The following is a 25,441-nucleotide window of genomic DNA, read 5'->3' as shown; positions in this document are numbered from 1 at the left end:
TTCTAGTTTTGACGCACCTGTATACTACAATCCATTGTTGGGCCCCCTCTTCGAATATTGGAATAACAATCCAAATCGATCACAATGATTATTGGGCTCACGGGATACTTTATAACTAAATGTGTATATATATATTGTCATTCTGAAATGTTAGTGAGAGTACTACTATAAGATAAATGGAATTGAAATATTATATATGCTGGTTTAAGAGAAGAAATTAGTGCCTTAAATAAAATAAAATAAAATCAGGGGTAATTAAAAAAAAAGAAAATGTTAGAAGTAGGGGTTAATTTGGATAAATAGTATAACAATAAGGATTAAATTTGACCTGATTGTATAGGATAGTATAACAACAACAACATATGTTGTATAATCCCACAAATGGGATCTAGGAGGGTAGGATGTATGCAGACTTTATTTCTACTTTTGTGGGGTAAAAAGACTGTTTTAGGTAGATCCTCGACTCAAAAGAAACGAAAAGCATTTGATGATTGTATAGGATAGTAAATGTGGAAAATATTTGAAAGCAAAAGAGTAAATTTTAACATTTTTCCTAATTAAAATCTGGTAAAATATTTAATTCAACACTAACATAAACACAACATGTGCATCTATTAAATGCAGATTTTACGATGTGCGTTCCAATTTCAATAAACAATTTTTATGGCCTTTTTTTTTTTTTCCCAATAAACAATTTTTATGGTCAGCCTTCATTTTTGACTAAGCATTGCGCTGCATACCTGTCGAAAATTCACTAAGAGATCCCCCCGCCCCCCCCCCCCCCCCCCCCTTTTTATGGACCGCAAAATGAATATCGATGTAAACTAATTTAAAATTGAGAAGTAATTGTTATGGTCGAGGATGAACTAAATATAATAAAGACACCTTAATTGAACTTTCTTGTTGAAAGATTATGCTATGTAAATAAGACAAACTACAAATATTATTTATATAAATTATTGAATTCGCTTGACATAAAGAAGTTTTATATAACGGCGAAAGTCTTCCAAAAATTACTTTAGAACGTAATTTTTTAATTTTAGACGTGACATTCTTTATGGGTTTGAGTTTCCACTAAATCAACTTTAGTATTTGAGCTATTGTGTTTGAAATTTAATATTTATACATATTTATAAATTTCTTAAAATATACATAAAGTTCGAGCTAAAGTTATCAGATTCGGCTGAAGTCGTAGTTAATATAATACATCTGTTTCTATTAGTTTGAGATTCAAGCGCGCCGTCATTATTGTATATATAGCTATCTTTTAGGTAATTTTATAGTATAATAATAATTCTTTTATATTGTCAATCTGTCATTATGTATAAATTAAACTCTTAACAGATTACCCAAGCAATTATCAATTTATAGTAAAGCTTATTCTTTACCCTTAAGTGATCTTATTCTTTACTCTTAAGTGATCATCATTCATCATGTATTTTTATTTTTTTTTGCAGAAAACAGCCATCAATTTTATATATATTTAACAGAGCATACATGTTTTAATAGTACTATGCACTAGAATTAGGAATCCTAAGTTCCTAACCACCGCACTATTTTTTTTTTTTCCATTGTTTGCCATACCCAGGCCATATAGTCCCCACAAAAACACCCTTTCATCAATTGTGACATCTTGTTAACTTTGTCCCATTCTCTTATCCTTTTCTTTTTGGCAGAAACCACTAGTATGCAATGTTGCAAGATAAAATTAGGCCAGTGTAAAGGAATTCTCCTTCCAAAGGATTTGAGCGTGAGGAACTCCTTTTCTCCCACCTTTCCCTATATTCAGTCTCTTTAACATGATCTGATTCTTAGATAGGGCAGCTGTAATTTGTATGTCCCCTGTGTCCAAAGCTAAATTAGCCAAATGATCTGCTAATTTGTTTCCTTTCCTATAAGTATGCTCTATCATCTCTTTCAACGAGAAAAAATATTTTTGAGTCACACAACAAACACCATTACATATGTGAGACTCCTTTATTGTCTTATCATTCTTTCTCAGCACTCCTCTCTAGTTGCATTTATAATATAAGATACTACGAAAAATAGAAATTAGCTAATTTGTCGCTAATTTATTGCCAAATACCCCGTAAATAACATGATTTTTGATAACCCATTATTAATTCATCGTATACAGGATTAGCAACGGATTTTGTTGTTTTGCGGGAGAAGTTGTCCTTTGCTGTTTTTTTTTTTTTTTTGGGCTTTATAATCCAACAACTAGTCTTTGTTTATGCCAAATCTTTCCATTCTAACGATCATCACATTTATATTTGCTGGTCATTTCTAACACGACATATTACCAAGAGTAAGACAGAGGTCTTTGTCTAGAATGAGTTTTTATATTCTGCTAGCATTAGTTAAATGTGAACGTAACGTAGATTAGAAAAACTAATGTTTGAGATCTTATTGGATTAGAAAAACTAATGTTTGAGATCTTATTAGATTAGAAAAACTAATGTTTGAGATCTTATTATTGCTTTATAAGTTTCTACATGGTAAGCTAAGTATGCTTCAATATAGAACAATTTATGATTTCATGTTTCTTTATTTGATTTCATTGGTAATAAATATATGTTTCTTAAAGTTTTTGCGATAGAATTCTATATGCATAATTAGTTTTGATTAATACTGGTAGCTAGTGTTACACATAAGATATTTTGTACAACTTACCCAACTGGAATGATTCAACAAATGATTTTTTTTAAGTATGTTTCTGTTAGATATTTAACATAATAAATCGCAGATAGAACACGATACTAGGACACAAAATAAATATAGAACAGTCAGATCGAACGACATAAACATTTGATCAGTCATGTCAGACTATACAAAAACAGATTAAGTCTTCCTCTCTATTACTCTTCAGCGGAATAACCTCCACACCCTTATATTGCTTCTCAAAATAACCTAAGATTATATATGTGAGACGGTGAGAGGATAAAAATGTGTCTCATATGGGCTAGAGCGGGGATCTAGATGCAAATATTGAAACTCTAACGGACCCTTCTATTACATGATTCATTGGACTAAGCCTACACTCATTGAGTCACAGCATATGAAGGGCAATTTGCAGGATTGGCCTTCGCTGGGGTGGTCTTTAATTTTTACCCCTCAAAATGGTGGTCTTTAAATTTTGCTCTTTAGGCAGATTTACATGGCACATGCAAAATTTATGCCCATGTAAATTCTGCCTGTGCGGCCCAAATTTTGCCTTAAGGCAGAATTTCCCTGGGAAGATTTGCAAAATTCTGCCTTAATTTTTTTTTTTTTTTTTAACTAAGCTCGGGTTCGAACCCATAACCTCGGAGTGTTAGGCGAAGGGCAAAACTTAAAGACCATCAATTTGAAGGGTAAAAATTAAAGACCACCCCAAATGAAGGACAAACCGCGACCGAAAAAACATGGAACATAAAGAGTAACTTGAAACCGGTTAGGGCCACAATTGGAGTCGAAGTGTGGCCCAAACTAGCATTAGTGGGCTAAAAGTCTAAGATTCAACAAAAGGGAGAGGACTGGGCTTAACCCCCTAAGACCACATTTTGCAAATGCTAGCTTTCATTTTGTCTATTTGATGGAATAATCCATTTAAATAAAGGTGAATCTCCATTATTCAAGGAGAGTACGGTTTGGTTTTACGATCTATTACAAACGTTATTTTAGTTATATGACCTTTTCATTGAATGCTTCACGGGCAACCTATTTGCATAGCGTCATTTAAGGTGCAACCACCTTTTAAGAAAAAAATTGCATTCATAACAAGTTAAGGGTTTTCATCATTAAAATCATCATTATTACAAGTTTGAAGAAGTGGATCTTAAATTCCGAATATGAAAGTTGAGTTTAAATCAAGTTAATATTATTAGAAAAACTTGAAAATATTGACAGGGATAATATTGGTAGTTCAAAATTCAAACTTAAAGAAACACATACTGTTTTCAGTTTCGAACATATATGTCTGAAACTTCAAATGTACATGTTTGAAGTTTAGCCTTGACAAGCAAAAAATTAATCAGGCACAATTGTTGGAAGTTTGGTCTTGCCAAGGCCAAACTTCCCATAACAGAAATGTCGGGAGTTAATTTGCCGGCAAACTTCAAACGCATAATTTTGCAACTCAGTTGTATATGCTTGAAGTTGCTTCCAAAATGGTTTAAGCTTGCAAATGTTTATACATTGCGACTATGACTTAAATGAGGATTGTAAAGTTAGCTATTTGTGCACTCGCCCCTTTTATACCTGAGATCGATAAAACATAATATACGAGATTAATAAATAATACATAGGAAATGATCATTTTCAGATTATTATTTTCAAAAAGAAAAGCTCAACTCCATATTTTTTATTAGGTGAGCTCTATATATGCTCCAATAATGAGGAACTATGGTGCATTATGTATGGGACCATAGGAAAAAAAAATCACTAGATGACAAAGAAGGTGTAGCCTTCAACATTAATTAGGTGAGAATGGATTGGTAATCAACTACTTATGATAAACATAGGCCAAGTCGTCAACTCATAAAAAGACTCTTTGAATTTTAGTGAGGTCTTGATGCAACAGATGCTCGGATAGGTTTTATATCGAGAGCTTACTTTATATTGACCACTTTTAATATCCGTTAAATATTTTAATGAATTTCGGTAATTAGATTTCAAGTGAATTAGCGAGATAAAAAAGATTAAATTAAATACACTAGAAAAATGTCATGAAATCTGATGTTAGGCGTATTTATACGCTTATCTGCCGTATATTACCCATATTCTACCTTCTTTAGAGGACGAATTAAGCTGAATACACCTAACTAATCATTATTCTTGCATTACGAGCTAATACGTATGTGTTTGATGCAATCAGGCAATTTTGGAGAAAATGCGCGATGATTCGGACAAAAATCGAAATTGCATGCAAAACTCGTCTAAGTGTCAAAATGAAGAGACGCCTCGCCGAGCTCAGCCCAAAGCGAGCCACAGGCGTGCCCTAGACCTCGCTCAGTGAGGAGCATGGGATTTGCAAAAGGTGGAAGAAATTGGCCAAGTGTGAAACTGAACTATGACCTCACCGAGCGTGGCTCAAAGTGAGCCGCGGTCGAGTTTTGGACCTCGCTCAGCGAGCGGGGACTTCAAAAGTGCAAAAGTTCTGGAAAATTTTCTAAGTATGAAATGGAGCAGGGGCCTCGCCGAGCGTAGGGTTATTTCTCAATACTATAAATAGTACCCTTGGTCGTTTTTGAGAGGGTATCACGTATTATTTGGCAGAGAGCAAGGAGTAAGACTTATCATCGTAGGGTTTGAACTTTTATCTTCTTAAATTCATCTTTTCTTCATTCGAACATGAAATTCACTTGTTTTAATCCGACTATGAGCGGCTAAGCTCCCTGGTTCTGGGGTTATGGCCAGAGTATGATTGTTATCGTATGAACTTGAGTTGACATATGATTGTTATCATATGAACTTGAGTTGACATTTATCCTATGTATCATATGAGTTATTAAACCCTAGTTTGTAATAGTGTTATTTTCTCTATTTGGTCTTCTTTATCCTTGTTTTTGGTTCCAAGCAAGGTGGTGATAGTCTTTATCTTGTTTTCAATAGCGTGTGGTGTTTCTTTATCACGTAAGTTGATTTCAAGCGGTGACTTAGAAACTTTATTTTTCTTGATCATTTAAGAACGCGTTTCTTGATTAAAATTCGTTCTAGTTCATATCGAGAACCCTAATCTTCTTTCCTCCATTCCGCCTTCAATACTTACTTGATTTAAACCATTTAATAGTTATTTTTATAGTTCAAATCGTCATCTTTCTCCTCGTCTTGAAATCACATAATTTCGAGAAGTATAGCCCAATTTACGTCCGTTTCTTGAATTCTGCCCATCAATTGCTTCAAGAATTTGCTGCTTCGCGACCAGTAGGATAAATATTTGATTCTTAGATTGAACTCGAGAGAGTCATACTAAGTTAAAATGAAGACTGAGCAGAGTAGGATCCTAACCCTGTGCATCGGGGAGCAGATTCGCGTCTAGGATAGAGATATACCTAGTCGCCCTACTTGGTTGATATACAGGAGTGATGAATGCATTTGTATGAATGTTCATGACCATAGAGATATAGGCGTGAAAGTAATACGAATAGGTGACTAGAGAACTCGAGAGATTCGTAGTCATAAAATTAACCCTGTCAAGCAGTAACTCGATAAAGAATAAGAGTCAATGATAGCGCATGCATAACATGAATACGATAGTGCCGTAACCCTGGAATGTCTTCTCTCTGTGATAAACTCAATCTATAACCACGGTCGTTACAAATTGTTCACATAAGTAGTATTTATTTACTTTTTGCTTTATTTAGTAACCTAAACAAACATCCTGTTATTTACTTGCATAATTAGTGGCGATAGTATATTTTCGTTGAACCGTTGATTATAAGTCTCTGTGGATACGATAACCGACTTTAAAAGTCACTATATTACTTGACGACCACGTATACTTGCGTATGTGTTGGGAGTCAACAAAATCCTAAGAATAGCAATAAAATGTTTTACACCAAACACTAGAAACAGATCATATATAACAGAAACTGCATCTAAAACTATATCAAGTGCCAAAAATAGACCAAAGATAGCAGAAACAGTAAATTTTCAAATGTGAGGTCCCTTGAATACTTTTTTTCCCTCATATTTTTATGAAATTTAATAACTATAGTTTATTAAATATTTGACCCTCTTAAACGTACCTCCAAAATAAGAGAACTTCTATAATTTTCTCTAAAAACAATATTACTGTTTTTTCTTTTCTTTTTCTGTTTCTTTGTTGTGTTCATGCCACTAGTAGACAATTGACATCCACTTAATTAATTAATCGACCGTATACTATTATAACTAAACGATTCTTTTATTTATGAATATTAAAACTGGTTTGTTTCTTGTACTTTTATTCATAAAAACCCCTTGTTGTCTCCCCCCACCATCTTTAATTTTTGCACAAACTAAACTGAAATTATAAGGTTTAAAAATGTTTATTATTAGCAAATGTTTTTTGCTGATTTGATTTCAAAAATCTCTTCACACAATTTTATGAAACGTAATTTAAATTTCTAATAATCCTCTTTAATTTAATTTCGTCTATTACATGTTATACGACGCATAAATTCATATGCATGCACACCTTGAACGTAAATAGGTAAATACACTGATTAGGAGAATAATAACTAAGCTAAGGTAGGCTAAACTGAATTTAAGTTATATATATATATCGTTAGTATATTTTGTGTAGGAAACAAGTTGATCTTAATCGAGTCGTAATCTATTATGACTAAGTGTCTTAATAAACATGGAGAGGCGCTGTGAATAAAACAAAAGAAACATTTTTATTTGAATTAAACTAATATTCCAACCCCTTGTTTATGAAATAAGTTGATTTAACCAAGTCTTAAGTTATGTTAGCCATATTAATTAACTTAACAAATATGGAAGGTGGGGAGGGAGTGGGTGAATAAAACAAGAAATATTTCAATTTGGATTAAACTAATACTCCAACCCCTTGTTTAAGAAACAAGTTGATCTTAGCCAAGTCTTAATTTATCTTAACCAAGTCTTAATTAAATTAACAAATATGGGGTGGTTGGAGGGGTTGGTCCCTTTCAATTTAGCTATCTCATTTCCGTTCTATCATGATGATTAAATGTTAGGTAAGAATTATGTCGCCTCTTCTCCTTTTGATAGCCAGATAGGTATCTTGAAACCTATGGCTATTATGTAAACACACACGTATATTTATGTAGAGTTTTAATTTATATGTATTAATGGAAAATAAATATTTATACAATCAGGTCACTTATTAAGTTCTTATAAATAAATTTCTTTGCAATTTTTTAGGGAAAACAACATAAAATACCCATAAAGGGAAAACTATTTACCTAGGCATGCTCCCTCATAAATTAATTTCGCTTCTACCTAGTCCCGCCGAAAATATTTACCCGAGTACCCCCTAGCCCCAAACCCTTTCTTCATAATATCATCTCAGTATATGGTATATGCCATGATGGTATCATAGAAGATCGAGGAGTGTCTTATTGAAGGACTGAAGCAGTCCTCCTTGATACCATCTCAGTATATGTATATAAGATGATGGTATCATATAAGTTTTTGCAGAAAATGTGTTTTTTGAATAAATGAACATGATCTTCATGATTTTCTGTCAGTATATTATATATACCATATGAGTTTCATAGAGGGTTAGTGAGTGTTTTTGAATAAATGAAAGAAGTCCTCTATGATACTATCATAATATATAGAGATAGATTGATATAATGTTGGTATCATAGTTTTAGGGGCATCCGGGTAAATAGTTTTGGGATCCTGAAAGTAAAGGGGCATTTTCAGGTAATTATTTTGCCTGCTGTGAGCATTTGTGTTTTTTTTTTTTTTTTTAAATTAATTTTTTTTATATTATGGGTATAATGGCTTAAATCCATTTATATGAAACCCCACCCTGGAGACCTATGGCTGATATTCATTTCACCACAAACATGTATACGTGTAAGTGTGTACATTTGTGTATATATACATACATTCCCCTTCAAATTAACTCTCCATATCATCACAATATTTCTTTTTCTTGTTCTTTTTCCTTTATTTTATAGAACGATTGAAGTTTCTTGGAAGAAGCAAGAATGGTGAAAAGAACACATTTTAGTGACTTACCAGAAGATTTAGTGATGGAGATTTTGTCAAGATTGCCCGTAAAATCTCTCCTACAACTCAAGTGTGTCTCCAAGAATTGGTATGTTTTAATTGAAAATCCAGTTTTCATTCAAAAACACCTTCACCATATCAACAACCCCACAAGTTATTTTGTTCATCATTATTTTCTTGATACAATGAAATCTGGTTTCACTTTGTTCGATGAACAAAACCAATTAGTTGCAAAATCCCACTTGTACCAAGATGTTTTAAACACATCTACACATTTATGGGAAGTTCTTGGTCCTTTAAATGGTTTATTTTTGCTTTACAATGATCAAGAAGAAGTTGCACTATGGAACCTTTCTACTAAAGAATTTAAGCCTCTCCCAATTTCACAACCCCTAAATTGCCCTTCATTTTGTTTGTCTTCATATAAATTTGGTTTCGGAATCGAACCCTCCAGTGGTGACTATAAAGTCGTCTGGATGAGAGATTACTGGGATGTATATTCTGAAGACTGGCATGTGCCTACGATTATTTCGGTCTATACACTAAGTACAAATTCTTGGAAAAATTTCGAAGAATTCAGCGTTTCTAGTCGTGACATGGTCAAGTCAAGTGGTAACACATACTTGAATGGATTTTATTACTGGAGAGCATGTCAAAATGATAAAATCTTTGCATTTGATATGAGCAATGACACAATTGTAGAGATTCAAACACCAAAGTCATTTACGTCAAAACAATGGGATTTATCATTGTTCAATGATTTCATTGCTATGTACATTTATGAGCCAATAATTGTTGGCAGAGAAACATGTATTGACATATGGGTCATGGAGAAAGAAGGCTATTGGGCAAATAAAGTGAGAATTGGCCCTTTTTTAAATATCAAGAGGTCACTTGGATATGGAAATAATGGGGAAGTTTTTCTTGAAGTTGTAACATGGCAATTGGACATATTTGATCCTTGTCTAAAGAAAAATAGAGTTCTTGGCCACCAGAGAAATGGCTACTCTTTGCAAGCTTTTGCTTACAAAGAAAGCTTAGTCTCATTAAAAAAGAACCCATTTGTAATTTAGTTTATTGTTGATGAATGATAAATATGGCTATCATTTTCACTCTTGCTCCACCACTTATTTATTTCTATTTGTTTATTTATTTTTACCCCTTTATTTATTCAAGAAAGCTCCTAGGTACTTATTTATTGAAAAAGTTTGAATGGCAATATAACATTATGTGACAAGGCATAACATTTTTGGTAGTCCATTACAACTTTGTCCTAACTTTATGTCAAGAGGTTTTTATTTCTGTACGTAGAGATTTTAGAATAAAACATAAGAAAAGAGTTATATCGAACCATTTCCTTCCTTCCTCCCTCTATGATCAGACTAGCATTCTTAATAGAAATTTATGATCAACAAGAGTTGTGATAAAATGATAAATACTCCTTCATTCTTTAATTAAAGGTCTAAAATTCGAGTAGCCGCCGTTAAAAAGCGCTTACCCTTCAGCGTGGAACTCTAATACCAAATACTGCTGGAGAACCAAAATAAATAGATATTTATATGTTCACATATTTCACCGTAATTAAGTGAAAAATATCATCTTTAATCGTTTTGTCTCACTTGGCTCGAATGAAAATATATCTATAATAAGAGACGAAACCATCCAAACTTTTAAGAGTTCGAGTTCAAAGTGTTACTACCACTGCTGATGTGCTTTACTGAGTTACAATTTATTAGTTCTACTAAATAGTGACTTTCTTTAAACACATGCAGGCTCGGAACAAAATTATAAAGTTCGACTGAACCTATAACTCGTACACTGTATCCGTCTTCGTCTATAGCTCGAGAAGAAAAGATAAAAACTCACTAATTCACTCAACACTACCCCTACTACATATATATTCGAAACCAAACGTTGCACTTCAAAAGACTCCAGCTTTTGCTAAAAAGCAAGTGCATGTTCGTCTGCTTAGCTTTTCGCCTACTCCGTTGCAGTAGTACAATTACCCGGCTAAGAACATCAACGGAATTGCAACGAACCATTTCATCATCAGCTAGCACAGAACATTTGCTCTTCTGCAAGAAGTGCACACTTCTGTGTTTTGATCATTTTGTCATCAAGGGCAACTCAAACTCCTCCTCATCCCTCTTAATTTGTCGTTCGCCCTTTGCCCCTTCGTTTGCACTTTCATTTTCACTTCATCGAAGTACTGATGCCACAAAACAAGTCTTAGTTAAAGTCAATAATAAATTTAATAAGCAAAATTAACATCTTATTCAATGACTAAACTCCCTATAATGTGGTGCTCATCGCCTAAACAATCACTTTAACTATTGAATTTGGAAGTCCCTCAGTGTCACTCAAGTCGGAAAATGATATATCTGGCCACTTTTTAATGACGTTGCCACTAGATTTTAAGCCAAAAATAAGCACTTTAAGCTCAATCCAACTAAAAACCTTCTATCCCGCCCAATACCCCACCAAAAAAATCAGGTGACACGTCATTATATCACTTTCCGACCCAATACCCACCAATAGTTCAGTGACCGTTTAGACAATAAACTCTATTAATGTATGACTAATTGTAATTACCTGTTGTTTCCTTTTCCTCTCAAGCTCCGCCTGCAGGAAAAAACGAAAACAAGAAAACAACATTATAAAGTTCATGATATGAAATGTTAGAATTATACATAGCAACAATAATATAAAGTAATAATAATTCAGTCTGAATGGACAATAAAACCATACTCCAAAATTAAGGAAATTTCTGATAATATATTTACTACCAGGGCCTGTTTTAGATGTGCATTTTCTTCTTTTAGTTGGTTCAGTTCTGCCTCAAGTTCTACAGTATAAGCCTGCACCAGAAAAAATTAATCATCAAATAGGCCAATTTATAATTAGGATAGTGAAGTTAAACTATATTGCTCAGACTCTTCAAAAAATGTCGCCAGGTCCGCGCTGGACCCTCCAAAAGTTGTGCATTTTTCAAGAATCCAACACGGGTGCTGTCGACATATTTGGAGAGTCCAAACAATGTAGAAATTAAGGGGTATGGAATTAAATTACTGACCTGTTTTCGTGCTCTTGATCTTGCTGCTGATTCTCTGTTCTTGATCATCCTCCTTTGCCTTCTTTCAACAACTTTCTCTACCGGACCGTCTATTACGCGTTTTCGCCCGCCTCTTATGGACATCTCCAACCCATATTGGCCCCCGCTATCGATTTGATTAACGCATAATCCATCCGATGACACAGGACTTAATGGCGTCGCCATCCCGGCTACCCCTTGCACTTGCCCGTACCCAACCCCGCTACCATTTCCCATTCTTCCACCGTATACGGGCGTCGATTGTTGCGGGAATCCTCCGCCCCTTGTCATGCTTACCGGGTACACGGGCGCCTCGACCACCCCGGTTTGTGGAAGTGGAAGTGGCGGATAACCAGGAATACCAACACCGGGCGTGACTCCACCGAGGCTGATTACGGGCCGGGCCATAGTGGCCATAGCGGGATTGGTGCTGTTTTGATACATCATATATGATTGCTGCTGAGGTGGTGCAGGGGCGGCATTATTACCGTGTTCGCGTACGACCCCTGCTTTAACCAAGAAATCCTCGAGCGTCATTTCACCGAACGTAACCTGTCAACAACAACAACAATTACGCCTCAGTCCCAAACAAGTTGGAATCTTTCATTTCTTCCTTTGAGCTCATAATAATAATAATAATAATAGTTCCATACCTGTCGTTGAGTGGAATTGTTACTGGTGTTCTGTACGCTGTCCTTGTTACCGTTGTTCTGTTGCTGCTGCTCATGTTGGCTCTTATGAATTTCAGACCAAACTTCGTCTACAGTTTTACGACACAACGGTGCAGGAAGCGTAAGCGAGCCCTGTCTTGTCAAGCTTGGCTGCTTGACAATAGCTTTCTCCAGCGAAACATTGCTCTGTCCTAATGCAAAATGTGGGGTGCTAGTGGCTTCCCCTGTACTCGCCACCTGGCTATGAGCGTGAGAATGTGCGGGCCCGTGAGTGTGGGCGTGCGCTTGGTTTTCTTCGGCGGTCCAAATGCTGTTGAGGAATTCATCCATGTTCATTGACCCGAAATTCTTACCGCTCTCGCAAAGGGTGTGTTGGAATTCATCGAGCGTGAGGGAGTAGATGGAGGATTGTCGACCGAGGGACGGGAACGGATGGTTCTTGTGCTGGTTTTGGTCTGGCTGTAATGGTGATTGAACTCCATCTTGTGAAACCATCTCTGATTCTGGTCCGCTCATTTTGTGACTTCTTTTCCTACTTACAGTTAAATTCCTTTATGCCTTGATCAAGTGTAACCTGAAATTCGTCGTGTCAAACTTTGAACAAAAGAAATGTTGATACTTGTAAGTTGGAAAATTCAATATGAAGTTTACATGTCATGGCAAATATATCAAACTCATAATGATACAGAGTTTGAGGGAGAGATAAATTTAGTCAAAAATCTAGCATCATACCCTCTAATAATTTAAGAAAACTCAGCTTACAAAAAATCCATTAAAAGTACAAATAATAAACTTTAAACCAGGTAAATCAGATGGGATGTGGTAAAATTACAAACTCGAACTCATAATTTTTAAATTCTGAGCCCGCATATAATGTCTTGATGTAGAATAGAAATTTTACAATAATTTATTCCCCCTTGCCTTTACAAATCTAAGGTTTTGAACTTTAGTGTATAGGCCCCTACTCCAACTCCCTAAATAATTGTACAAATATAAGAATCTGGCTAGGAGGCCCCCTATGGTTCAAAGGTTATAGTGTCAATAAAGCAAAGTCAAACTTTATGGCCAGCAGCAAATAAAACACACACACTGCTTTACTACTATATAGAAACGTAAGTTTAGGGTTTCTATACCTGGATGGTCGTCCGTTCCAAAAAAAAAAAAAAAGACCTCATACTAAACACCAAGCAATTAAAAAAAATTATCATCGCCACCTATATTAGCAAAATAAAATAATATAAAAAAAAATAGATCTCATATTAAAAAAACAAATAATGTAAAAAAAAAAAGTACACCCCATATTAAAAAATCAAATGATATTCGTGTAATTTTTAAAGTATCCCATTAAGTCAATAATGATAGATTCATTGTCACATGCGTATCAACCCATTAGTGGGAGCAAATGAAATTATTGTACAACAAAAAACATGGACCCATATTATTGCTTTTCTTCAAAACGTTAAGTAGCCAAACCATACAATTTTTTTTATTTTTTATATTATCCTAAGATCTAATCTAGATATTGAACTGTTGTATTTGCTATTCAGCCATGCCATTTATTTGTTATGTTTACTAAAATAAATATACTTAAAATATTTATATTTTAAAATAAGATAGAATTTAATTATTTTTTCATTTTTATTCTTACTCTAAATGTGAAAAGAGATTAATGCCGTAAAAGAAAAAATAATATCGAATGAATTAATTGACGTTTCCTTAACAAACCATGCAAAAGATAACATGACAAGTAAAATGAGCTAAATCGAGAATATTTACCAGAACCAAAAAATAGTATTTCTTCGGTTAAATTGAAAATCAAATTTCTACTTTATTTCGTTTTAAACATGTAAAATTAATTTAATAATTTGAATTAGAATTATCCAAATCAAAATTTGATAAAAAATAATAAGTATTTTACACCTTTAAATTAATCGAATTAAAATTTAAAGTATCAACCGATGCTTAAATATTGTTATTATTTTATTTCAAAAAGAGAAAAATAGTTGCTTTTTAAACAAGTCTTCTCTTTTAAAAAGTATTAATAAATTTTTGCTGACTTTGTATTCATAGCAAACACTAATATAATAAAGTTTTAGATACGGAGCACAAACTAAAATGTTATATTAATCGTGTTTTGAGTATATATATATATATATATATATATATATATATATATATATATATATATATATATATATATATATATATATATACACATATATATTATCACTATCCAAACACAACTACATACACATAGATACACTATAATCCAAAGTGAACACGGGCATACGCCGTCTAGTATATTAAGAAAGACAGCCTGATATATCGGTTGATGGAAGCACGATAACAGTATTTATGGTTTTAACTTACTATACACTTACAGTATAATAATTTTTATATTATTAGGTCATTCCAAAAACAAATACTCCCTCCGTTTCAATTTGAACTCATTTGACTGGGCACGACATTTAAGAAAGAGAGAAGACTTTTGAAATTTGTGATTCAAAATAAGCCTTCAAAATTTGTGTGGTTATAAATCATTCATAAAGTGAATTTGTTTCTAAATTAGGAAAGAGGTCATTCATTTTGACACGAATTAAAAAAATAGGTTCAAACAAATTGAAACAGTCTCCAAATCACAAAAGGTCAAATTGCACCAATAATGTGAAAAATCAAGATCTTCACTATACAGAAGATAAAGACGGTACAAACAATTTATGCATATTGATAGTGCAAAGACTTTACACAACCAATGCAACCTATCATTGCAGATCACTTATATTTATTCAAGGCTATCAATCATTGTTTTTATTAAATAGAATTACTATAATTAAACCTATTATTTTTTAAAAGATCTGATTATGCAAATATTTTTTTAACGATTAGTGCATAAAACTTAAAATATTTTATACAAAATTTGGCTAGAAATGTCAATGTGAAGGAAAAGGGAGGCCTATTACCCTCAAAAGCAACAAATTAACTTTGTGGGTCTAATCAAAGTGCACTACTAAAACAGGAACATATTCTTTGGTATGCGTCGGCAATACTTTGGGAACTTACCACTTTTGTTTAATGGTTTTTTATTGGGCAGATCTAAAATACAGTTTTTTTTTTCCTTCAATTGTTTAGTCCTACTAATAAAGAAATACTACTAAAAGTAGATTGTTAGCATTACGATGAAAGTGATAGTGGCATGAACTAGTTCACAATCTTGCAATTCAAGTGAAATCCTAGCTATAATTATCTTGATCTTTCCCAAAAAAAAAAAAAAACTCCTTCTAAATATAAAAATGCCCTTAAAATAGCTAATCCCTAAATAACAGTCCCATATTACCATAGTATAACCATCCATGCATTATTTGTTATTCCCATAAGGCAGAGCTATAAGGGTGGAAAGGATCTTGCCCAAATCTGTTCTTCGGAAAATCATACATATACTAGGTCAACAACAACATATTCAGTGTAACTACACGTATGTACAAAGTCAATTTATATACATAGAGTAGATGTTAAATCTATTGGTAACAATTATGCCTCCTCTACTATTCGTAGTCAGGGCAGAGATAGAGGGCGGGGTTCATCCGAAACCTTTGCCAAAAAATCATACTATATATAATAGGTCAAATTTTTTATGTACCCGAGAGATTGTTGAATATATTTAATGACAATTTTAGCTCTGCCAATCCTCATATTGCATCTAATCATTAATCAAACGACCCCTTAATGAAGAGCACATAATTCTCAATCCCCTCACCCCACACACACCAAAAAATATAAAAATGCACACACAGTACGAAACATAGTGTTGAGAGTTTCATTTTATCAAATCTTAGGCTCAACAGCTTATTAGCTAATGAAAAATAATAAACAAAAACAACTGCAAAGCTCAATAAAATCAAGAAAATGATAAATCAAGTAAATAGAGCTAGTTACCTTTTCTTGATTGTTTTTCAGCTTCACCAAGCTTTCAGTCTCTTAAAGAAGATATCATCATAACAGAAACAATAAAAGAGCAGCCATTTTTGTACTATAGAAAGACAAGATCATTTATGTATAAGAAGAAGAACAAAAGAACACAACCAAGAAGATACTATGTACGTAGTCTCCATTTTGGTCACATTTATTCAAAAGACCAGGTTTTTGTTTTGTGTCTGAATTTGCACAGGGTTAGGGGTGTTAAGTGGGGTCCATTTTTCAGAATACGTAAGCAAAAGGGTGAAAATATATACATAGAAATAATTGAAAGTCTAAAAAAAACCAATACTAAAGATAGGAAACTTGTGGGGATATGCATGGAGAGATCGACACGTATTTGACAGGTGTTTGTTCGCAATCGTTGTTTAGGTTCTTCTTTCTCCCTACTTCTACACGTATCCCTTTTTGTTTTTGTTCTTTTTTGTTTTTGTTTATCGAAGGGTTAAAGTTTACAAATAATTGTGTGTACCTTCTTCTATAGTACTACTACTGAAAGTACTTTTGCATGTTTTCATTGTCTCACTTATTATAGGGAGGGTCCTTATCCTAAATATAGCCCAAGGAACTGGTCCACTTAGTGGGTTACGTGAATTTTTACTTTAACTGTAAGGCATCGTTTTGGTAGGTGGTTTGAAAGTGAGTGATGCAGCTATTAAATCTTACATAAGTGTAGTAATTAAAAGATAAGTGATTTAAAAATAAGTATAGTATTTGATTTGTAATTTAGAAATCTTCATAATTAATATATATATATATATATATATATATATATATATATATATATATATATATATATATATATATATATATAAAAGTTATGAGTGAATCTATTTATTATTTTATTCAAAATAAAAGATGCAATAACTAACACATAAATAACGTATATTGCTAATATCTTAATAACTCTAACTAGCTATCAAAAGACCCAATCGCTCAATCGATTCCTTATCTTATACTAAGTACGTTCATTTTAGCTTAATTATGCATGAAATTTAAGTAAGAAAGAACTTCTTTCAAATCCTATAATAAATTAATGGTTGATACAGTACATTCAGACCTCTCTATAACGGCATCCGCATATAACAACACATTTCTATAACAATCAATGGCGGACCTAGGATTTTTACCAAGTGGGTTCAATATATAAAAAAATATATAAATAACACTGTATATACATATATATTTTTTAAAAACAGATTAAATATACATGTATATACAGTGTTATTTTTCAACGAAGTGGGTTCATATGAACCCACTTGAAACCACATAGGACCGCCCCTGATAACAACCAACTTTTTTAGAAATCGATTTTTTATGTTATATTTTACTTCTCTATAATAACATTTCACCTATAACAACAACATCTAACTTTATAACAGTACACTCTTTGCAAAATTTACCCTCATATAACAGGTATCTTCTTTTTTTGGTAATATAATAATTAACCATCTTTAAAAAAAAAAGAATATTCATGATTACCAATAATAAGTGTAGAGATTTTGATAAAATATTTGATCATTTAAACACTATTACAACAAAAAAAATATTATATGAATATATATATATATATATATTTTCATCATTAAATGATTTTCCTTCGTTATACAAAGTGTGATTAAGCTTAGAATTTGACAATTAAAAATAAAAATTAGATTTTATGCATCTTTTTTGCCTATGACAGCAAAATATTATTTAAATGTCAATGCTGTTATAGGTGTATAACAGTTATTCTCTATAACAGCTGAAAATTTTCGGATCCAACGATGTTGTTAAAGAGAGCCTTGACTGTATATTAAAATATCTTTGAATCATGTGAACTTAAACATAGGCCTGTGCACAAATCGGTTCAATCCGAATTTCTGAACCGATTCGAAACAATTCGGATAATTCAATTTGGATAATACGATTAGATTTCGATTTACAAATGCAATTGTAAAATATTACGGTTTAACAGTTCGGATATGGTTGGCTTCAATTATTAACTGAACAGACCCGAACAAACTAAATTTATATGCCACTAGTGACTAATATGACTAATACTCTAATAGTCTAACTATATATACGCTTAATACTTTATAGTGAAGTAATATTTATTTACTTCAGAAGGGGTGCAAATGAATTTCTGCATGCACACCTTGCACTGGATATTCATAGCCTTCTTGTTGGCCTCAAGCTGACTTCCCTTTTGGTCTTTCATCTTTTCAGCGTTCTTCTCACGAGCCATCTTTGCCTTTTTGTACATTGCCTTCACCCATGGCTTTGTTTGTTCTTTGATCTTAACCTGTACAAATTAGAGTTTCTTTTATTTTTTTGAGGATGCAAACTGAGTTATTATGCTTGTCTGCTTGCAAGTTGCAAGATGCTGGATTATTAATTTGGTATATGTAATGTGGTATTGGTGGATTTATATGCTTGCACAAGTTGTCAAGCTCTTGTTTTGCTATTTATATGTTATTATGCTTGCAAGTTTATTGTTTTTTCTTGGTTAATGTCTTAGTTATAAGGCTGCAAATTTAGGATCTCATTATTTTTTGTTATGTTTACTCTAAAACTGAAATGAAATAGTTACTTGTTTAAATTTCGAATAAACCGCACAAATCGATTTGTGTAACCGAACCGAAATAATAAAAAATGAATCGAATTGAACCTAGAATGGATCGAGTTTGGTTGAGAATTTTACAAAGTCGAAATTCGAAATTTCAACTCGGTGATGGCCAAAACCGAACCGAACCGATTCGTGCACATGCCTACTTAAACATATCAGGTACGATATTAGAATTAAAGAATTAGTAAACACAAAAAATAACAGCAAGGGCTTAGTAAAAATTATACTCTTACATAAAAGAAGTAATGTTTATATTTCTTTTTAATGCACATGTGTGTCCCAGTGTCTCTACATCATCCTATGTTATTTTTTTGGGTTAATCTACATCTTCCTATCAAAGATGCAGCGTCTAGTATTAACTTCAAATATACTTTGTTTGTTATTAAAAGGAAAAAAGAAAAAAAGTAGCATGGTTTAGTCGTGAACAGTCAATCTCAAGATCATTCATACACTTTGGCATGTCTTTGGATTACTTATATTCCGAGGCAGATCTAGTGAAGATGCAACAGATTTATCCGAACTTAATAGTTTGGAAAAAGATTTTATGCATTTGTTAAAAAAATATTAATTAAATACATATAATATATCTTGAACACAATAAATTAGAAGATATGTAGTAAAATTTGAAATCTGAACTTATAAAGGTCAAACCCTAAATCTGTCTCTTTTTATATATAGTGGTCAATTTGATTTCTATAATGAAATACAACATATCAGTTTAGAACAGATGGAGTAGTACATGACGAACATAGTATACAAAGAGACTATTCTAGAGAATTTTTCTACGAAGAATTAATTTAAATGGTTGTCTATCCAACGGCTTAAATTAAAAATAATTGATGAATAAATATAAAATTCATATATAATATGTGTATAATGGTGCAAAATCAATGTATACTCTATGATACATACTAAGAAAAATAAATAGTAAGGATAAGTAAGTGAAAATCTTGCATATGTCATCAAGCATTATTCGATTGAGTAACTTTTGTGGCACCCAAATTTGCATGTTGGTACTCATGATATCTGGTACAACTTATTGGCCCTTTCTTCCATGATATATCAAGTCCTTTATGTGAGAATGGATGGATCAAACAGGTCCACGAATTGATTGAATAATTCAGCATGAATATTTGGTTAGTTAGCTGCTTGGCTATTTGTATAAAGATTCCTTTTCCTATGGTGACAAACTGACAATACCAAAAACAGAAGTGACTAGTTACTATTACTGCTTAAAATATAAGAGTCTAGAAGCACACACTTGTTCGTTGACATTTGTGCTTCTAGCAGGGGTATTTTAGGCTTTTCGTATATTCTTTGTTCTTGCTAATGAGGGTAGGTTGGGAAATTCAGGATTTATGTGCTTTGAATCTGTTGTACCTCATGATGTCATGTTTGTACTATTTCCTGTTTTGACAGGTTTCTATGAAATGCGGGCCCCACTTAATTACTTCGTTGTTCCTACTGGCTTTTGGAGTACTCCCTGGCCATGTGGACTCCATCTGTATCTTACATTTGACAGTTTTTTACTACTCCCTCTGTTTTAATTTATGTGAATCCACTTGATTGGACACGTCATTTAAGAAAGAGTGAAAACTTTTGAAATTTATAGTTCAAAATAAGTCTTGAATATTTGTGTGGCTGTAAATCATCTCATAAAGTGAATTTGTTTTCAAATTAGGAAAGAGGTCATTTTTATTAGCACAGACTAAAAAGGAAATAGGTTCACATAAATTGAAATAGAGGGAGTAATATTTTTCAGTGGTAAGATTTGTGCAAACCAAATTATCAAATTTGTAGCCACTTTTTCTTTTGGGTTCAAATTTATACACACTTATATCATAACTTTAGAGCAATTAATACTCTTTTTTTCTTTGATGTGTGACCCAATTAGGAAAGGAAAAAGGACACTGTGTGTCCACTCAGCTAAACTAATCTCACATTTAATTACTGTTTGGGCTTAATTTCACTAGGTGTCCGTTCGGCCCAAAATAATGCTAAGGCTGGCCGGCCCAACAGCCCAGACGCTTAAAAAAAAAAGACTTAGTCGCCAATAAAGGGCTGCTACAGCATATATATATATGTTGGAATTATATATACACTTTTATACAAGAATTATACATTTTATATACATATGCTGGAATTAATTATACATATATTATAAATAGATTATACGTTAATTATACATTTATTATACAATAATGATATGATATTTATTTTTAACATATACAATAGTGATACATAGTATATACCACAATGATACGATTTCTATTTTTATACGTATGATACACTTTCTATATAAGACTGATATAGTTTATGTACACATGCTGAAATTATATATACGCTTTCTATACAAAAATGATACAATTTTCTATTCAATACACATTATATACACAAATGATACCTATTATATACAAAAATGATACATACCTTAGTGATTCATATTTTATATAGTTTCTATACATTACAGATAGGTACTGATACATATTTTAATACGCAAACGATACATATTATATACAAAAATCGCCTCAGAGTTTTTTGGGATATTTCTTACTAAATATACACATATTATACATGCTTTAGGATATTTAACCTTTAATGACGACTTTTTTAATTGCCACTAAAAAGTCTGATTTTTCTGACAGCCCTTTAGTGGCGACAAAGTCTGACTTTTTTATTTTTTAAAAGCAATGGGGCTGTTGGACCACCCAGCCTTTAGTGACGACTTTTTAAGGCTTGCTACAGATTTTGGCTACCGGATGAAATAATTTATGAGCTAATTTTTGGATTTAAAAATAGATGGCCAGCGCATGAAATTATTTATGGCCCAACGACCATTTGTGTCCTTTCCCCTTTATATTAAGGCCAATGGAATGTAAGTAAGAAGAGGTGGGGAGCCTGTTATGATTGAGCAATTAAGTGTTTGGATATTTCAGTTTTGGAAGGATGTTTTAAGATTTATAATAAGGGTAAAAATCATTAAAACCTCAATTTTGCTTAAAAATCAAACTTTTTCTCCAAGCGGAAGTTCTTTTGCAGGATTTATAATTGCAAAAATATTCTTTTAGAAAGAAAAACAAAAAAGAACTTTACCAACGCTTTACGTTTACACTTTAAACACCACTGTACAAATCAAATTAAAGTAACAAAAACTAAATGCAGCAATTATCTTTACGCCAGTTCACACTGGTCCCTTTGAGTAACAAAGCATTATCTAGGATTTAACAATTTTTGGACCCGTTGAAAAAATTTCACTATTCATCTATCAACATGTTTTTTTATTTTATTTTTTAAAAGCAGGGACATACACAGAATTTTACATAAAATGATGTAGAGTTATTATCACAGTTCTTATAAGCAAGAGCGGACCCCAAGCGGTGTCATGGGACACCGCTTCGTCAAAATTTACACTAGATATGCATATATACATATACAGATAGATAGTTAGATTGATAAGCAAAACAAAAATATTGAACATAAATAAGCAAGAGACATTATTCTCATTATAGTGATTTATTCATTTGCTCACTTCTTCAAATATTGTTGTCGCTTACGAAAATCATGCGTGCGGCATTGCTTATAAGTTTTTGAAATTGTATACGGCGGTCTTGAAGTTTTACTTTTTTATATACTAAATCGATATTTTGTTTAATACTCCTATCATTTATAAGCAATATATTATGTGCATAACATTTTAATAGAAAAATAGCAGTTGCACACGTTTATATGTTGTTATTGTGTTTGGCATACTTCGCCACGTTGAGAAAGTTATACATCTTGCTTATAAAATTATGAGATTTAGGGTCTTACAGCAACAAAAACAAAGTGTCTCAAGATTTTAATAAAAAAAATGAAATACAAAAATAAAACGTATTGCGTACAGTAATAATTGTTTCTTGATTTAATACTAACTCCAGTTCGTATGATCTTATTAAAACTACTAGTTCAATAAAGCATCTGTTGTTATGGATTTAATTTAGGAAAAGAAAATCAAAAGACTATGATTTTTATTAAAATATACTATATTTTAGAAGAATAGGACTAATTTCTGTAATCATAAATTTCAACAACATATGCGCCGTTTACCTAATAAAGTCAGAAAAACTAATCATTAGAAATAATTATTTGTGTGTCTGTTTAGTGACTATCACCATAACTAATGTTTCCAAGTGTCTCATGGATTTGCCTAAAAGTTTAGAAAGTACTCATGAATTTCCCACTATTTGGTTTTCAAAATTGCATCATACATATGAGTTGTACCCAACCACAATAGAAGGAGTAATAATGAAAATAAAAGCGCAACAATCTTTTTCGGTATAATCTATCTATTATTCAGAATTGGAGTTTCAATTTTAACTACGCGGACGGAAAAGTGATTATTCGTGATCTTTTTTCCTTAGTTAAGGGTGGAGAGATCTCATTCATCCCATCATACTCTCCTTGTTAAAGCACAAATCAACGTCACATAATTTCTACCGATAAGGGTTGTGGTGGGATAAATATGATCTCTCCACCCTTAATCATAGGTTTCAGGTTCTACTCTAGGTATGAAAAAATTCCTGTTAGGAAGCGTTTCCGGTTTAAATAGGCCTTACACAGCGCGAATCCAAATTAATTGAGGCTCCTATACGAAACCAGACTTTAAATGAAAAAAAAAAAAAACGTCACATAGTTTCTCACTGCCTGCCAAAAGAAGGGACATTTGAAGTAATTTCATCAAATGTTACCCTCTATAAGAATCACATTTCCAAAAAACAATTCAAGTACTAAAACTCAAGAAAAATGTATCCAAAGCTTCTTGTTTTGGTACTCACTATCTTCTACTCTTCTTTCTTCCTAGCATTGGCCTCTGACCCTGACCCTATGCAAGATTTTTGCATACCTAACACTAGACCATCAAGGTACAATATTTTTTCACCATGCAAAAATTCCAAATTAGTAGCACCTGATGATTTCATATTTCCCGGCGTAAAATCGCCGGGAAATTTCACTGACACGGGCCTCGCGGCTGTGTCAGTGAACCCCTCGATATTTCCAGGACTCAACACCTTAGGCATGTCGTTCGTACATGCTGACTTGAACATAGGTGGCATAAATCCCCCTCATTTTCACCCTAGAGCAACTGAAATTGCCTACATTGTACGTGGGAAAGTTTATTCAGGTTTTGTTGACTCGAATAATCGGGTTTTTTCTAAGGTGATTGAACAAGGGGAGGTCATGGTTTTTCCTAAGGGACTAGTACATTTTATGATGAACGTTGGGGAGACACCAGCGACGATTTTCGGGTGTTTCAACAGCCAAAATCCAGGCAATATGAAAATTCCAGCAGTTATTTTTGGTTCTGGAATAAATGATAAACTTTTGGAGAAGGCTTTTGGATTGAGCCTTAAGCAAATTGTTGTAATGAGAAGGAAGTTTTTCCCCAAAAAACTGAAAAGGTAAAATGTCATGGGGTTCATAATTAATAATTGCTCATGTCTCTCTATTAGTGGAGATGAATGATATAAGATCTTTTAGTTATTTTTTGTAATTTGGACTCAATTACCCTTCTTCTGCTTATGAATTATTTTTGTTTGTTAAATTTTTCCTTCAAAAGAGCTGTAGTCCATGATTTATGACACATTGTTTGTAATTTGAATTTGTTTTCTTCACCACCGAGTGTTCCGCAGGATAGATAGGATCCCTTCACTTTCAATTAGGGGTCTCGAGTTTGAGTCCTGAAAATGAAAAAATTCTGGTATGAAGCAGCTTCAGCACTATTTACAAAATTGACTGAAGAAAAACACTACTCTTCCGGTATTTCCTAGACCCTTGACAACAATCCATCCTTTCTCTCATTTCCCATTGTATGTGTGTCACTATCTGCTCTTTATGTACACTTTGATTCCTAAATATTTTCCCATTCGTAGCCTCCCAAGTGTGGTACACTATAATGGACTTTCTTCACTATTCGTAGCCTCCCATTGTATGTGTGTCACTATCTGCTCTTTATGTACCCTTTGATTCCTAAGTATTTTCCCATTCGTAGCCTCCCAAGTGTGGTATACTATAATTGACTTTAAGAGGTGTGAATCCGGACTCAAAGGCGGAACAAGAATTTGAAGTTTATGGGTACTGAACTAGCCACCAAACCCTTAACTCGTTTTAGTTATTAGGTTCGCAAATAAATATTTATACATACTTGACGTTTTTTAAGACAAATACATGGCCTAAACAAAAATTGCTGAATTCATCCAAACACATACTTAATACTGTAGTTCTGCCTCTGTCCGAATTAGCTAGGGCCAAAAACGAATACCGGACACAGTGTGAATAAAGAAAAAAAGAACCATTTTTCTACGTTTCTCTTTTCTTGAGGCTTAGATGTTTTGGTAAATTCTTTGTGGCGGAAAATATGTGCAAGTCATTTCA

General features: G+C 32.9%; 3 protein-coding genes across 4 annotated transcripts; 2 read left to right on the top strand and 1 right to left on the bottom strand.

The window, feature by feature from the left end:
* Nucleotides 1-8,297: 8,297 nt before the first annotated feature.
* Nucleotides 8,298-9,852, top strand: LOC132633641 (F-box/kelch-repeat protein At3g23880-like). Its single transcript, XM_060350172.1, has one exon. The coding sequence runs from the start codon at nt 8,667-8,669 to the stop codon at nt 9,759-9,761; it is 1,095 nt and encodes a 364-aa protein (XP_060206155.1). The 5' UTR covers nt 8,298-8,666; the 3' UTR covers nt 9,762-9,852.
* A 501-nt stretch (nt 9,853-10,353) lies between these two features.
* On the bottom strand, nt 10,354-16,653 carry LOC132629865 (protein ABSCISIC ACID-INSENSITIVE 5). Of its 2 annotated transcripts, none has more exons than XM_060345261.1 (6): nt 16,384-16,653; nt 12,433-13,024; nt 11,762-12,331; nt 11,437-11,546; nt 11,281-11,310; nt 10,354-10,897 (listed from the first exon to the last, which is right to left on the bottom strand). In XM_060345261.1, the coding sequence occupies exons 2-6, from the start codon at nt 12,964-12,966 to the stop codon at nt 10,882-10,884; spliced, it is 1,260 nt and encodes a 419-aa protein (XP_060201244.1). In that variant the 5' UTR covers nt 12,967-13,024; nt 16,384-16,653; the 3' UTR covers nt 10,354-10,881. The 2 variants fall into 2 exon arrangements, with proteins under 2 accessions (XP_060201244.1, XP_060201243.1); XM_060345260.1 differs by having other exon boundaries at nt 11,475-11,546; nt 16,384-16,650.
* Nucleotides 16,654-23,684: 7,031 nt separating this feature from the next.
* Nucleotides 23,685-24,941, top strand: LOC132633640 (germin-like protein subfamily 3 member 2). Its single transcript, XM_060350171.1, has one exon. It carries the CDS (start codon nt 23,813-23,815, stop codon nt 24,470-24,472), a length of 660 nt encoding a protein of 219 aa, XP_060206154.1. The 5' UTR covers nt 23,685-23,812; the 3' UTR covers nt 24,473-24,941.
* The last annotated feature ends 500 nt before the right edge of the window (nt 24,942-25,441 follow it).

Source organism: Lycium barbarum, chromosome 3, assembly GCF_019175385.1.
Source record: "Lycium barbarum isolate Lr01 chromosome 3, ASM1917538v2, whole genome shotgun sequence".
Taxonomy (NCBI): Eukaryota; Viridiplantae; Streptophyta; class Magnoliopsida; order Solanales; family Solanaceae; genus Lycium; species Lycium barbarum.
Note: the sequence above shows the minus strand (reverse complement) of the source record. Positions and strands in the feature narration are given on the sequence as shown.